We start from the raw sequence: 17,408 nt of genomic DNA, 5'->3' as shown, positions 1-17,408 counted from the left end.
GGGCTTGAACTCAGGGCCTGAGCACTGTCCTTGGACTTTTCTCAAGTCTAGTGCTCTACCACTTTAGCCTCAGTACCACTTCCAGCTTTTTTCTATGTATCTGGTACTGAGGAATCAAACCTGTGTCTTCTTGCATGCGAAGCAAGCACTCTACCAGTAGGCCAAATTCCCAGCCCACATACATAATTTTTAATCTGAATACTTATATATTTAAAATAGCTTAATTATAATAATGGCCTAATTTATTGAACACCTGGGCACCTAGACACTGAAGACTTTACATAGTACATTTCACTCTGAAATTTATGTGTTTATGTATTTATTTATTTGTTGCTAATTCTGGGGCTTGAACTCGGGGCCTGGGTGCTGTCCTTGAGTTTTTTGCTCAAGGCTAGCACTCCACTATTTGAGCCACAATTCCACTCCTAGATTTTTTGGTGGTTAAATGGAGATAAGAACTTTGGAGACTCTACTTTTGGAATTGCAGTAATCAGATCTCAACTCCTCAGTAGCTAGGTTTATAGGCATGAGCTACCCGTGTTTTCATTTCATTTTTAATTTGAAGTATATCATTGTGGTTTTTTTAATTTTGCAGATGAGCAAACCAGAGTTTTGGCCAAGGTAATTTCTAGGTTGTTTTGTGTGTGTGTGTGTGTGTGTGTGTGTGTGTGTGTGTGTGTGTGTGTGTGTGTGTGTGTGTGTATGGTTGTTGTTTTTGGTTGGTTATTTGTTAGCGTTGTTGTTATCATTGTCGTAGTTACTGTGACAAATATCTGAGAGAAATAACCCAGAGTAAGGAAGGTTCGTTTTGGCACATTGTATCAGAGGTTTTGTCCATGGTTGGCTATATCTATTGCTTTGGGTTTTAAAGTAGAAGTGACAGAATACCATAGCAGCAGAAATGTGTTGCAGATGCTGTTCACCTCATGGTGGACAGGAAACACAGAGAGGAAAGGGCCAAGGTAGAAAATACCCGTTGAGGCCCCAAGGGCCCATTTCCTCCAGCTAGGACCTACTTCCCAAATTATTGCTATCATCTGGTCACCAAGGTTTCAACACTGTGGAGGGCTTTTTATATTCAAGCTTTAACAGTAAGTTCAAACAAAAACAATAAATGAAAAGGCTAAGATGGATTCTGACTTCCTGACTCATATACTTTAACTACTATTTCAATATTTGTCAGCGTACTTCTCCAACCATTTGTATCAAAATGACCAAAATACTTGTATAACATCGATTTCAAGGCTTATCATTAGAGATTCTGATTTAGTTAGAATATGGAGGAAAACCACAGGTAGGCACTGTTTACAAGAGATTCAAGTGGATTTTATGCAGTCCAAAGCCTCTGGATCTCTGCATTATACTTTATCAAATGTGTATATGAATTGTGTTTATTTAACAATCTTTTAAAGAACGACCTAGCAAAGCTCTATTCCTTGACTATAGATAATATTTCACTTCATATCCTTAAATATATTTTGTTTGTACTTTTTAGTATAATTATAAAAAATTCTCTTTCCAGTAAAATTTCTAGGTCTAAGAATACGTGAGTTTTAAAATTTGATAGCTGTAATACTTGTGTGTGTGTGTGTGTGTGTGTGTGTGTGTGTGTGTGTGTGTGTGTGTGTGTGTTGTGAGGCTTAAACTCAGGGCCTGGGCACTGTCTTTGAGCCTCTTTGTGCTCAAGGACAGTGTACTACTGCTTGAGCCATAGCACCATTTCCTATTTTTGAGTAGCCTGTTGAAAATAAGAGTCTTGTATGGATTTTTTTTTCCTGCCTGAGCTTCAGATTGCGACTTTCAGATCTCAGCCTCCTGAGATCTAGCTAATATACTCTAAAACTTTTTATTTATAATCCCTTTTTTTCTTGGGTTGTTTAGGGATTCCTGTTAATCCTTCATAGGAAATTTTTTTTCAAAGAATACAGATTTCAGAACATATAAAATATTAATCAAACACTTTTCTATCGATTATTATTTTTTGCACCTATATGAAAATACATATTTTTCTTCCTGCCCTTTTACTATATATTAATTTTCAAGAGCTAACATACCGAAATACTACATGCTACAATCTAAACAACAATAATTTATTGTCTTGCAATTCTGAGGGCTGAAAATGGAAACTAAAGGATTTTCAGGGATGGGTCTATGTGAGGGTTGTAAGAGAAGACCTCTCTCTTAGTTGCTGGTTTTCTGGTAATATTTGGCATCACTTGGTTTTATGCATATTAACTCCAGAATTTTGGTCTTGTGTGTGTTTGTGTTTGTGTGCTGGTCCTGAGATTTGAATTCAGGGCCAGGGTGCTGTCCCTGAGCTTCTTTTGCTCTATTACTGGGCTCTATTACTTGGCGCACAGATTCATTTCCAGTTCTTTTTTTATTTTTTGGTCATTTATTGGAGATAAGAGAGTCTCATGGACTTTCTGCCCTCACTGGCTTTGAATTACAATCCTCAGATCTCAGCATCCTGAGTAGCTAGGATTAAGGTGTGAACCACTAGTCCCTGGCCGTAACTCCAGTAGTTTAAATCTACATTTTCCTCTATATAGAAAAGAACTTGCAAATGCTTTAAAATTAGCAAGGCTAGATTCTACCTGGTAGCATGTTGACTTTTCTCTTTTCTTTGGTTCTGGTGGTGTAGGTCTGGACATAGTCATTTTCACGGCAATTCAATTGCATGAACACTAGATTTGCCTTCACAAAGCCTAGATGAGAGCCTTGGACAATTCCATTATACAGATGCTTAATGTTAGACAAATCTCCTCATAATTCCAAGCCTACTCTGCTGAATGGAGATAATAGTGACATTGTCAGGATTGTTGTGTGGGATAAATGACAACCATAAGTGTAAATAAATGCTATTCATTTTGTAGAATGTAAGATACTTCACAAAGTTGCTGTTCTTCTATAGTGATTTGAATGTATGATAGTTTTTGAATGACCTTGTTTCCAATTTCATTCAACAAATTTACTAAATGGCTTGTGTGCAAAGATGGTCATGGTTCTTGCCTAAACTGTGCTCTAATTCTAGTAAAGGATTCAGGCTATAAAATACTAATTGAAGTATTATTTTATGTATTCATTTTGGTATAATTCAGAGGACTACTGTGAACATGAAACTATGCTAAATGATAGATTAAAACTTTAAATGCTATTTTCTTGATTAATAGTTATGTTTAAATGTTTATAAGCAATAAGTGTGGTTTACTCAGATCTTGTTATTTGAATGAATTTACTATGTGGTTCATTCACTCATTCACTGAAATCATTCAACAAGAAAGTTTTGAGGCATTATTAGATACTATGCTAAATATTGAAAAAGAATCCACAGATGCTCAACCTGTGACCCTAGCTCCTCAAGGGGATGAGATCCGAGGATAGTGGTTCACACTGGGCAGGAAAGTCCACGTGGCTCTTATCTCCCAGTAAGCCATCATAAGAAAAAATTGGAAGTGGCACTGTAGCTCAAATGGTCGAGCACTAGCATTGAACAAAAAAGCTCAAGGACAATGCCTGGGCTCTTTATTAAGCCCCATGACCAACATACATACATACATACATACATACATACATACATACATACATACATACATAACACGAGTAAAGTTATTATTAAAGCAAAGAAGTTAATTTTAGCATGACTCAGTCATTACAGAATAGTGTTTGAGGGCTAGGAGTATGAGTGTGGCCTAGTAGTAGATTGCTTGCCTAGAGTACATAAAGCCCGGGGTTTGATTCCACAATACCACATACACAAGAATAGCCTGAAGTGGTGCTGTGGCTCAAGAGGTAGAGTGCTAGCCTTGAGAAAGCCCAAGAACAGTGCCCAAGGGCCCTGAGTTCAAGCCCCAGGACTGGAAAAAAAGAAGAAAAAAAGAATAGTGTCTGAAAGTGAATTAATTGGGAAAAAAACCCAGCAATGGAGACATGACGTCTAGTTTGGAATGTGTTCCAAAATCTCAGGTGAGATTACAATGGTAATCTTGACTAGTGTCAAGGGGGATAGAAAAATTAACGTGTTTGAGATATTATTCAGTGGTAAAATGTAAGATTTGAAGCTTGACTGGGATGATACTGAGAAGGATGAGAAATGAAGAACATGCATCAGGATGTCTGAATGATGGGATATGTGGAAATACTACTTACTGACAAGGAACAGAGAATTGTGAGTGGTCTGAGAACTTGACAAAACATTTAAATATTCTTTTTAATTCTGAAGGGAATCATGTAAAGATGATTATCTTTGGTAAAGATAAATTTGAAGACTTATTCCATCAATTTTAGGACCCTGATAACCAAAACTACATAATTCTGATATATGGAATAAATTAGAAAGTTCAGAAAAAGACTTAAGTTACAAATTAGATATAAGCATATGGGAAGACTATTTCAAAAGAGATTAATATGTAACAAAAGATGTATATGTGGAATGTTCTTTTAGAGCAAAACATTAAAATTGCAGTCTGATAGAAATGACTGTCTATTTGAGAATGAACCTTAAACTTATCATCTGGACATATACAGATACTTCTTAACCTAGAATGCAGTTACATTCAGTAAAAGCTTTGTAAGTTGAAAGGCATTCAATTCACTTAGTGCTCTAACTTAGCAATGCTTGCATGTGTGATTGTGTATTGATAGTTTGTCCTTATGATCATGTAGCTTACTAGGAGCTGTGATTCACTATAGCTTCCCAGCATCACATACTACATTACCTATGGATAGTCTAGAAAAGTTCAGGCTCAAAATTCAAAGTCCAAATCCTACTGAATATATATTGTCTTCCTTCCTTTTTTTCTTTCCTTCTGTAGTGAGTTCATTTTGTTGCTTTCTAGTGTTATTTCATAACTTGTTTTTATATCTGTGGATTTTATTTTAAATAACAATATTATTACTTAGTAATGTATATAGCCCTATTTTGGGAATGACTGAAATGATCCCTCCTAGACTTATAACCACTAGTCTTTTTTTCTGCACTTAAGAACTTTAATCTAAAGTGACAACTTCTGTATTTCCCTCCCTTGTGGGATAGCTCTTCCACAGAGAACCTTTCAGATATGTTGAGAAAACTATTATGTTGCTGTAAGGCTTCTCTGGACAGAATACTGCAGTTCCTTTTATCATTTGACTCTGACATGGTTTTTAAGTCATATACCATTCTGATTGCTTTCCCCCTGGATACTTTCTACTTTGTCACCCTTTGTTGTTAAAAATAAATGACTCCCAATTTCCTGCTTTCAATAGCTTAGAGTGAACATAATTGACTCTTTGATGTGTAAGGGTCTGCTTTGGTCTGAAAGCAATTACCCTGACCTTGGATTATACTGTACTGTAAATATCATTACAGAAAAAAATAGCTTACACTAAATTTTTGTCAACTCTTGAATATATCTTCCAAGATTTTTTGAAAATATGTGCTTATGTTCTTATTTACATCTTGACAGTTTAGTGTACTTCATAAGGTAACAGCTACCCAAAAAAATAAAACATGACTAATTTCATCATGTTTATAATTTGACTAGTAGACTGTGAACTCTCTGAAAACAAGGACTATATATTATAAGGTTGGTTTAAGATGTCTAGTTCTTAGCATCATATATGCACATACATAAATGAATATGTACATACACATACATAGTATGTGTATACACATAAATATAGGAATATGTGTATATGCATATACATATTTATGAATTATACTTCTGAATAATGTTCAATAAACATCTAATGACCAAGTAATGCCTCATGCATAAAAATCAAGATATTATTAAATGAATATAATTTCTAATTGTTAAAATATATTGAAGAATCAGCAACATGAGATTGGACCAAATTGTATTCTAGCCTGAAAGAGGATATTAGTAAGCTCATTAATAGTATCCACAAAGAAAATTACTAGTACTTTGATGATAATACTTTAATAGTCGATGAGAGAAAACCCAAACAGAAGCAAATTAAGCTATGAGAATATTAGAGCAAAGTTAAGGAGCCTGAAAAGACTGGTCCTGGATCTAGGTAAGCAGTTCCATCCAAGTTCCAGACTCTTTATCTTCAGCTTTTGTCATCTCCTTTATGTTAGGCTTAATGCCTTGTTACAAAATGACTGCCCTAGCTCCAGATATTAAAACAGCATCCAGTCTAAGGATAGCTTCAGCCCTGAAAATGCCTCTTTACAAGCTTTTGCTGTAGGGAAAAATGTTTTTGTAAGCTTCCCAGAAAATGCCTGCTTATAACTAACTGGCCAAAATTGAATCATAGGAGCCAGGCAAAGGAGCAGGGTCTTGGAAATGGCTATTCATTAAAACACAATATCAAGTAAGCATGTATTTTCAAAGAAGATTAAGACTTTTACTAGTTTAGTATTAAATTCAAGAAACCAAAGTATGGGAACTCCTAAAAATATCACTGGTGCTACTGGGATTGCACTGTAAATCACTTATTCAAACATAAATTACTAGCTCTCAGTCTCTTTTTTCATATATTATTTATTGTTATTAATAGAGGTGTTACATTATATTCACCAGAGAGAAGGTGCATTACCTCACATACATTGATATCCTTTCTCATGTCTTGGTCCCCATTTCCCTCCCCCACCCCCACCCCTCATCTTATTTTCCTCCCTTCTCTATCCCACTTCAAATAATCAAATATGTATGTATACACTAAATCAGATAACCAGGTGAAATACTGTAACAATATGAGACAACAAAAGAGATGAGAGATAAAATAGTACATTAAGGACAACGATCACTCATTATATGCCTTTTGTTTCTATATCCTGGAGGTCCTTTCATTTAGCATCATTGTATATGGCCTAATGTATCTAGGTTTTGTTCTATTGTAAATCTCTGCTAGGAGAGCCCAAGGTTTCTACTGATTATGACAAATGAGGGAAACCATTGAGCCTATGTTCCTTTGAATCTGGCTTACTTCACTTAATATGATTTTTTCTAAGTCCTTCCATTTCCTTGCAAATGGGGCAATGTTGTTCTTTCTGACAGCAGCATAGAATTCCATTGTGTATAAATACCACATCTTGTTGATCCACTCATCGACTGAGCTCTCAATCTCTTTGAGAATAATATACGAACTTGATTGTCTCTCCTAGTGTTTTTTTTAAATAAATAAACAAGGCTGCGTATTTCTTGCAAAGCTTTTTATTTTTTCTCCTTTTCAGGAGTCCTATCCAAAGAAGCGGAATTACACTATGGAAATTGTACCATCTGGTTCTCTGGACACATTTCCTTCAGAAAATGAGAACTTTCTATGTGATCTCATGGACACAGCTGTTACAAAGAAACCTTGTTCCTTAGAAATCGCAAGGGCACCTTCCCCAAGAACTGGTAATTTCTTATTCACAATTGGACTAATTCAATATGCATGCTTTTGTAAATGAAGATGCATCATACATATTTTGATTTACACTGCATTGTCAGCATGGAAGTGACCGCAAAGTAAGCCAACTAATCATTTTTGTATTTTTAAATGAGTACAGGTAAAATCAAGGGTTTTGGCATGAACTCTTTTAGCTGATAAGTGTACTTCATAAAGACAGTTCTGCCCTGATGAAAGCACTTTGATATCTTGTAATTAAACAAAACTTTCTAGATCAGATAAAAGATTTGAGCCCTTAGGACTTCATAGTTGTTTCAAAGCAAGTCTTTCTATATACTTTTTGGCATACTGGTGATTTCCAAGTAAACAAGTATACTTAACTACTTACAAATATTTGACATCTTTCATGGCATTTGCAAATCCATCATTTTGTTTATTCACATTACAAACTAATGTGCAAAGTGAAGCAAAGGAAATTGAAGATCAATAAAAGGTGAAGTGTGGATTTTTAAAATAATTTTTTAATTTCAATGTATAGAGGGGTAAAGTGTGGAGTTTTGACTAGTGTGGTATTGTCTTCTGGCCATTTCCCAGAAGAAACAGTGATTATGTAAGAGAACAGGGGAAAATAGTTACAAATGAATGATGAATGTACTCATTGCTATAAGAAATTGTAGTAAAGTTTCTTTTTAATTTTATTTTTTATTGTTGGGGTAATGTATAGAGGGGTTACAATTACGTTCGCCCGATAATTGGTACATTATTTCTCACACAATGATACCCCTTCTCATGTTTTTGTCCCCATTTCCCTCCTCCCACACTCTCCAATCATCTTGTTCCCCCCCCCATCCCCTTTATGAAAGGTTTTTGAAGAGAGGCTATTTTAGATTTGCATAGTAAACCTTGGAAGTGAAGTTATAAAAACCAGTTTTCTGGAAGCAAACAATGCTTGTTTCAGGAAATGAGAGTGGGAAATGATAGGGTCCATGATCAAAGGAACGAGACTGACACACAAGAGGAGGTCGAGGAGGTCAAACAAAGCTTTATTCTGCTCCCAGCATGGAGAATCATACTGACTGGTCAGGACTGTCTCTATGATGTGAGAGAGAGAGCAAGCCCACCTACTCTCACAGGCTACTTTTATAGGTCACCAGCCATGCCGTTGGGCGTGGCCACACACAGGTGGCCAATAGAATCTCAACATCTATAGGAAAGTAACACGGTCAGGTAAGGCCATACATGAGTGACCACTGATACCTTAGTCACCTCACGGTTGCTGTTTGAACTGATCTATCATCTCTGTTGGTTTTGGCAGACAAAGGGATGGGGGAGGAGCTCTCATTCTTGGGTGCTTCTTACTGATTGGATGTCTCTACCTGGTCTGGCTACCCTTGTATTCTCAGCTCTGTTATCAGGGAATTGCATACTAGACTTTATGGCTTTCTCTGCTTGTTTTCCTAAGGTATCTTCTTTATGGATTGGATTAGTAACTTATGAGCAGGGCCAGATTGAGTTTAATGCATACCCAATAGAATGGCTGCTCAGATAAAAAATGGGGTTCCTCTGGCTACATGGGTCCCTACAGAAAACTTAAGTTGTTTAAGGTTAGAAGAGGTAGGATGTTAGCATAGAAAGAAAGTATGTAAGAAAAAGACATACTAAATTTTTTTAGGATAAGTAAGACTTATTGAGTTTTAGAGATTGGAGGGATTTTCTGTTAGAACAAGATGTTGAAGATAAATAGTGAAAAAAACAGAATGGGTGTAAGTTAACCAGACAACATAAGAATTGTTAGGCAGTGCTACCTCCAGAGAGATAGACATTCTTTGAAATATTCACTTCCTAATGCATTCAGTTTCTGAAGAAATTGTTTAAGCTGGATGCAAGTAGCTAGGATCATAGGTATGATCCTAGCTACTCAGGAGGTTGCGATCTAAGAATCGTGATTCATCAAAAAGCCAGAAGTACTCCAGTTGCCAGTGGTTCACACTTGTAATCATAGCAATTCAGGAGGCTGAGATCTGAGGATCAGTGTTTTAAGACAGCCTGGATAGGAAAGCCTATGAGACTGTTATCTCTAGTAAAAACTACCAAAAAGCTAGAGATGGCAATGTGGCTTAAGTGACTGCCCAGGCCTTGAGCTCAAGCCCAAGGATTGTTACAAGAAAAAGTCAGAAGCAGAGGTGTGTTTCAGGTGGTAGAGTACCAGCCATGGGCAAAAAAACCTTGAAGCCTAGAGTTCAAGCCCCAGTGCTATCAAAAACCAAAAAATCCCCAAAGTGCTCTGGTAAAAGGGAAGAGCTAGATGTAGAGAATTGAAATAAAACCCAAAACCCAAACCAAAAACATCATAGACAATAAGCTTGGGTATCTCATAGACATGTATAGAGTTTTCATCAGTACTAAACCTTGAGTTATGTATGAATCACAAACATAGTATTGAAAATAGTTAGAATTTATTTAGTAGCTGTTATGTGACAGGTGACTAATATCATTCCCAGTTTATAGAAGCGGAGGCACTGAAACATTTAGTGGCTTTCCAGCATTACACATGAATAAGGAATGGATCAGACTTGCATTATACAACTGTGTTTTTTTTTGTTTTTGTTTTTTTTTTGCTTGTCCTGGGCTTGGGCTCAGGGCCTGAGCTTTGTTCTTGGGTTTTCTCAAGGCTAGAGCTCTACCACTTGAGCTGAGCCACAGCACCACTTCTGGCATTTTTTCTATGTATGTGGTACTGAGGAATTGAACCCGGGTCTTTGTGCATGCTAGGCAAACACTCTACCACTAGGCCAAACTCCTGGCCACAACTTGTGTTTTTAAGACCTAAACTACAGTGATTGTTACACTCATGAGAGGGGGTAAGGTAGAGCTGTTATTGAGTTTCTGAACAAACTACTGAAACTCTCTAGAGACATGTAGGTAAGGCTGGAGTTCCACATGTAACAGTAATAAAGTTAGAAAATGTGCATTTCAAGAAGATAGAATGAATATCAACTGACCAGCTGTTGCTAACTACAACCTGAGGCAGCATGATGGGATACCAGAGCTGAAGAAATGAGAAAAACAGAGGGGAGAGGGGAGAGGGAGAGAGAGAGAACACGGGGGACCAGGGGACTCAAGATGCACCAGCTCTTGGACCCTAAGTTCCTGTAAGCAAACTTATTTATTAGGTTTAGAGCAGAGAAGGTTACCGTGGGTATATACAGGAAACAAAGAATCTCTACTGTTATTACAATAATAGAAACAAAACAGAATTTGTTAGAATAACTGGCTCCCTTATTGTTTTGAGAGTGAAAGCTACAACCTAGGCAAAATCCAAACTAGTATTCCACATTTATCTAGCTTTCAAGGCCCTCTTAATCATTCCAACTGTAAGGAAGGGGGCAACATTTCTTAACCATTTCCACAGATGTCTGTTTTAACCCTTCCATGGCCAGTCCTCAGCATTCTAAGTAGTGTCAGAACAGTGTTCCAACCTCTCAAAACGTTTTCCAGGTCTCACAGCTCAGCTTCAGAGTTCCCTACACCAGCAGATTATAGTGAGTAATCTAGAGAATAGTACACACCCCAAACTGAAAAACCAAATAATGAGTTTCAGAAAACCAAGTGCATTTCCATAAGAGAGGTAATGAAGGATACAGCGAACTCAGAACAGTAGCTCTGGGTAGGTAACAGTAGCTCTGGGTAGGAAAATGGAGGGAATGTTTGTGCCATTCCTATAAAGTTCCTATAAAAAGCAGAATTTAGAGACAAGTTTGCCTGTAGGGGGAAGATAGCCATCTACAAAACAGTGGCCTGAAAGAAATCTTTCTTCCTCATCACAGCCCTGAACAGGACTCAACCCTAGTAATACCTTGATTTCACACATCTAGATGACAGAACTAAGTAAATCAGCTACGCAACTAGCAGTGCTTTGTTATAACAATCTTTTGAAACTGATATAGAGCTAAATAATGGAACATATCAACACACACACACACAAACACACACACACACACACACACACACACACACACACACACACACACACACACACCAGGCCTTGAGTACAAACCAGATCCTGTTTTGCTTAGGTGCCCTAGTTGACTGGTAATTCCATTTATGGATACACTATGTGTCTTCTCAAAATACCTGCTTAAGTGTGCATGTACTTATTGCACTTACTAATAGCTGAACTACTATAAAATCCTTATAAGAAGATTTAAATTGCTAGTTTAAATATGGCAGCAAAAAAAGAAAGGACCTCCTGGATATAGAAACAAAAGCCATATAATGAGTGATTGTTGTCCTTAATCTAATATGTTATCTCTCATCTTTGTTGCTGTCTCTTAGTTATCTCATATTGTTACAGTATTTTACCTTGTTATCTGATATATTGTATATATGCTTATTTGGTTATTTGAAATCAGATAGGGAAGGGGGAAAAACAAGATGAGGGGCAGGGGTGGAGGGAGGGAAATGGGGACCAAGACATGAGAAAGGTTATCAATGTTTGTGAAGTAATGCACCTTTTATCTGGTGTAACACTTCTATTAGTTACAATAAAAAAATATGAAAAAAGGAAAAAAAAGAAAAAATATGGCAGCAAAAGTGTCAATATATCCATATTCTAGATTTTATAATTTATTCTGTACATATTTCTTTTCTTTTTCTTTTTTCTTTTTGTCAGTCATCGGACTTGGGCTCTGGGCCTGGTCATTGTCCTTGAGCTCTTCGGCTCAAGGCTATCTCCCTACTCCTTAAGCCACAGTGACACTTCTGGTTTTCTGGTGGTTAATTGAACATGAGTCTCACGGACTTTAGTGCCCGCGCTGGCTTTGAACTGTGATCCTCAGATCTCAGCCTCCCTAGTAGCTAGGATTACAGGTGTGAGCCACCACTCCCGGCTTCACATATTTCTTTTTATTAGTATATTAATTGCAGAAAGGAGTTTTGTAGTGATAGGTCCATATATTCCAAAGCATATAATACACTTTGATCAGAATTACCCCCTATTTTCATCTTTTTTATCCTCTGTTCTACCACTTACCCTTCCTTTTAGTTTCTTCACTGGTTTCATTATGTTATTCTCATATATATTTATCTATGAAGAGAGCATTTTATTAGTATCTTAATGGCCCTAGACATCATGTGGAGTAAAGAATGATAGTACTGGACTCTATTTTAATAACTTTATAAGGAAAAGACATATATTTTGGCACATGGTCCTGAAGGTCCAATGTTGAGAGACTGCATACAGTGAGGGTCTTCTATTAAAAACTTTAATTTGAAGCTGAATTTCTTGTAGCCACCTGGTATGGCATTGAACTCAAGATCCTCCTGTCTCAGTCTCCCACATGCTGGGTCTACAGATGTGTCTCTTCTTGCTTGCAGAATCCTGAAGTGGCACAGATAACCACATGTCCAGAGACTGGAAGAGTGTATGTGTCTATTGATTCCTTATAGAGTCAGCAATGTTCAATTGAGGCTTTACCTTGATGATTTTATATAATACTAATCACCTCCCAGAGACCTTGCCTTTTAACTCTGAAGGCAGGTTAAGTTTCTATATTCTTATATCTTATAATGGGAATTAAATTCTAACAGAAGAACCCTCATGGGTCCTCTCTAAGCTAAATGATAGTAGTCCAGTACTTGTTGTGTAGATTTGCCCAAAATGGCTACAATGGCTGTAAAAAGCCTTTATGAAATTGATGCCATCAGGGCTGGGAGTTTGGCCTAGTGGTAGAGTGCTTGCCTAGCATGCACAAAGACCAAGATTTGATTCTTTGGTACCACATACTAGAAAAATCTAGAAGTGGTGTTGTGGCTCCAGTGCTAGCCTTGAGAAAGCCCAAGGACAGTGCCCAGACCCTGAGTTCAAGCCGCAGGACTGGCAAAATTTAAAAAAAAGAAATGGATGCCATCATATATAATGTTTTATTATTTGCTTTTCACTTAACTTTAACATTCATAGGAAAATTTTTCCCTTTTTATGGTAACCAGGCAACCTGTTATTTTGAATCACTTAGTATACGCTTTATACAGTGTGGCTGTTCAATAAATCCATTTTGATTAATGAGCAATTTATAACAACACTAGTGAAGACTATTTCCAATCCTGTTGAGAAAGAATAGATGATCTATGCTAAAATTTTAAAAATGGATACATTTAATAGCTACATACCAGGGCAGTGTGGGTCTTGGTTTCTTCTGTTCAGTTTAATAATATGCTTACTAGACCATGATGAACCTGAAATGGAAGTGAAATGGAAGTGTTATCTGCTAAATAATCCTCCAGACCTTCCCTGTTCTGGAAATAAGTAGGAATGTGAGGGTGATTCTGTCAGTTCTTTATAACTAAATTTTTTTGAGATAGTAAAGCTTCTTTACTTTTAATACCAAAATTTTGAAATTAAAAGAATTCCAACAGGACAAGGACAAATGTTTATCTCTGCTAAGCAAGAAAGTAGTGTCAACATGATTTCTGAGGGTATGTTTAACTCATTTAATAGAGCAAACTATTTAAAGGCCCTTGGAAGCATTCTTCTATATACAAATATTGGTCTTTCTGATAAGAACCACTTTTTATCTAACAGTGATTATTTATTTGGCATTTGCTCTCTGCTTTGTACTTTCTTAAGCATTTATTAAAGCAGATATCTACATGGTAAATTGGTACCCAGTGCTTTTTTACAGAGGTATGAAGAGAAAATGAGGGCAACTGTACCTGCAGTGAGATTTTGGTATACTGGCTACTACCTTCTCTATCCATATGGACAGTTTTCTGGCTTGACAATTGGTGGAAGTTAGCTTATTTGGAAAACATCATTGTAAATGAAAAGAAAATTGGATTTGGATTTCCACCCTCAAATTTATTTTTACTCTAGGTGAATTTACATGAAACATAGGCTAAGATTTCTTATAATCTTAAATAATTTTAAGATTTTATAAAATACAGTGAAGATACGGGAATATAGACACTTTATGATGTGTATATCTTATGGGTCATAATTTCTCCTAAAGTGAAGAGTATTTATTGTAATGAGACAAACACTGATGCTTATCAAATTCAAACAACTCTTCCATATTGCTTCATATCCCCCCTCCTTTAATTTTCTTAAACTTTTGTTGCCATTTCTGCTTTGTCTCATTCTCAGAAGCTAGTTTTATATTTTAATTCATAGATGTAAAATCAATAGATAGAACTTGTTAACTTTCTCTAATTGTACAAATATGGTAGACTATACTTCTTGTTTGTCCCTACTGTAAAGATTAATGAGTTTTTCTCTTCCTGTTCAAGGTTGGCTCTGTCCTCTTTGCTCTATGCTTCTGCCTTCTTAGGAATATGACTCTCATTCATTCTGTCCTCCATATATCCATATGAGTGATACACACACACACACACACACACACACACACACACACACGCCCCTATCCATGTATATGTGGGTATACACACGCACATAGCTAGCAGTGCTAAGTTTAAGTCCAAGGTTTGGCACATGCTAATTACGTGTTCTATTATTGATTCAGCACTCCTAGCGCTCAGTTCTATCTGGTTCATTTTTGGTGGTTACTAGGGTTTAAACTAGATCCTCTTACTTGCTAGGCTGGTGGTATTCTAGCACTGTAGTATTTATCATTGTACTTCCCTACTGGACCATTAGCATCAATATTTAAGTGTGTCCAGGATTTTTTTCCCCCATTTGGTACGTAGCAAGGAATAACAAAAATGACTAACAATGCCTACATCAACTAGACAATAAATACAAAGTTCTTTGATCTCACCTGACACTTGGCTGATTATTTTCACTTTATCCCACATCGTCGGTTTGTTTGTTTTCTTTCTCCCTTTTTACTGCTCAGCCTCAGTCATATTTCCATGCTCCACTTCTTCCTTTCTAAAGATAACAATGACCCTGATATCACAAAATCCCAAAGTGCTCCTGTTTGCTTAACCTTTCTGCAGTGTAGGCTGATGATATCTCCATCTCTTTTCTTTCCTTTGGTGTCCAAGGCAGATGTTTATCTCATTATATTATTCTTTCAGTTTTGATAGCTGATATTTTTTTCCAGTAGCTCTACAAGTTGTGATTTGCTCAATCTCCAGACAAAACTCAATTCTCTTTTTTAGTCTTTTCTTCTTAAATGATCTCATCAATAATACATATAGCTTTTGCTATAATCTACATGCTGAGCACTTCCAACTATTTTATCTCCAGTTCTAGTAACTTCTTTCAATTTCAATTTCAATTGCATCCATCTATCCATTGTCTACTGAATATTTCCAGGGACACTTCCACTGCCTAATATATCCCAAACTAAAATCACATATTTTCCCCCAAAACCTGTTCTTCATGCCAGGTTCTTATTTCAGTAAATGATTTAATCATTCATCCACTTGCAGAATCCTGAGTGTCATACTTGCCACCTACCCTCCATCAACCCCCACATTCAATCACCAGTTCTTGTGATTTTTAAGTAGAATAGGTAATAGAGTGAGGATAATTCTGTACCTTATTGTCTAACTGTCCCTCAAATCTATTTGCCTCTGTTAATCTTTATCATCACCAATCAGCCTCCTAAATTATTTTAATAGCCTCTAATTGTCCTATTTGCCTTCCTTGAATTTATTCTTCACATTGCAGCCAAAGTAATTGTAAACAGCACAATTGGATTTCCTCACTTGTGTGATTGAACCCTTTAATGGTTTCCCATTCGCTTTAAAAAATTTGATCCAAATCCTTGATAAGGTTCAGAATGTTCTATGCAGGGGCGGGGCAGGGGGACAGGATTCGGAATTGAATTTAGGACATTGTGCTAGCAAATGAGATGCTGTATGGCTTGACCGATGGCTCCTAGCCTCTTTTACATTGGCTAGTTTTTGAAGTAGGTCTCATGATATACCTGGGCCAGCCTGAGCTATCTTTCTACTTGTGTTTTCCCTTGTCTCTTTTCCAGCCATCAACTAAAATGGAATTTCTTGTTTCTTTTATTTTTATTATTATATTTTATTGTCAGGGTAATGTATGGAGGGATTACAGTTATAGTTGTCACATAATGGGTACATTACTTCTGGCACATTGATACCCCTTCTGGTGTTTTTCTCCCCCTTTCCCTCCCCTCCCAATCATCTGATTTTTTTCCCTTCCCTTCCCTATTTCAAATAAACAAATAAGCACATATATATATAATATATCAGGTTTCAGATATATTTAACTCTTATGTCCTTCAACTTGGATCCTTTTATCTGTTTCTCAAGTCCCTAGGATTCTAAGCTTGAGCCACAGAGCTCTTTGGTAGATTTTTACATGGTTTATCTTTTGAGGTAGATTGTGTCTCAATGTGTAGCCTCTGGCCTCAACAGACACCATCTTAATATACTTAATTCCTTTAAGTTCATTAATAGAGAGAAGTATCTTCCTACATACCATTATATGTCTATAAATTTTGATCCTATTGGTGTCTTTTCCAGTCCTTTTCTAAGTGATAATTTTCTATAAGAAACCCCTGTGGACAGCCCTCATATGTATGTCCCACTTGTATAAATGTTTCTATTTTCCATTCTGACAGTGACTTCTAATTTTTCCTTTCCTTGAGAAGACTTACCTTGATGGAAATTTATGTTTTTAGGGAATTACTTATTTTAAAATGTTTCCGTCATTTGCCTTTTATAATTCAACTCTTATCTGTCTGTCCACTATTTCATCCACAACTACTAACAAAACCTATACCATATAGAAGACAATTAATATTAAGAAAAAGTGATGTCACTGAACTTCATGCATAATATTTAATCTTAAACTAATTTGTGAGACAGTATTATCATTCCCACCCTACAGATAAGGGATTCAAGTCACAGGAAATCTTAGAACTTGCTAAAAAATGAGAACTGAATTTTGAATGCAGGATGATGGTTTGGAGACCATAAATATAAATATATTTATAGTTACCTAATTATTAAATTAATAATACATGGAACTTTGAGGTTATTTTGAATTTGGCAGGAAAATCTTGAAGAAATTTTAAAATAGGAAGGTTTGGAAGCAGTTTTATTGGTTTGTGTAGCAGGTTAATATTTTACCT

At 36.4% G+C, this 17,408-nt stretch overlaps 1 protein-coding gene across 5 annotated transcripts in view; it reads left to right on the top strand.

Annotated features, from left to right (window-relative positions):
• The window catches only part of Anks1b (ankyrin repeat and sterile alpha motif domain containing 1B), a 905,411-nt gene that overhangs the window by 234,238 nt on the left and 653,765 nt on the right, over nt 1–17,408 (top strand). For all 5 annotated transcript variants that reach the window (XM_090328468.1, XM_090328467.1, XM_090328466.1 and 2 more), the window contains exon 10: nt 7,181–7,346. In XM_090328468.1, the coding sequence (XP_090184594.1) occupies nt 7,181–7,346 (166 nt within the window). The remainder of the gene's footprint in view (nt 1–7,180; nt 7,347–17,408) is intronic.

Source organism: Megascapheus bottae, chromosome 2 (genome assembly GCF_031878675.1).
Source record: "Megascapheus bottae isolate mThoBot1 chromosome 2, mThoBot2.hap1, whole genome shotgun sequence".
Lineage (NCBI taxonomy): Eukaryota > Metazoa > Chordata > Mammalia > Rodentia > Geomyidae > Megascapheus > Megascapheus bottae.
The sequence above is the reverse complement of the archived record's forward strand: the minus strand, read 5'-3'. Positions and strand labels throughout refer to the sequence as shown.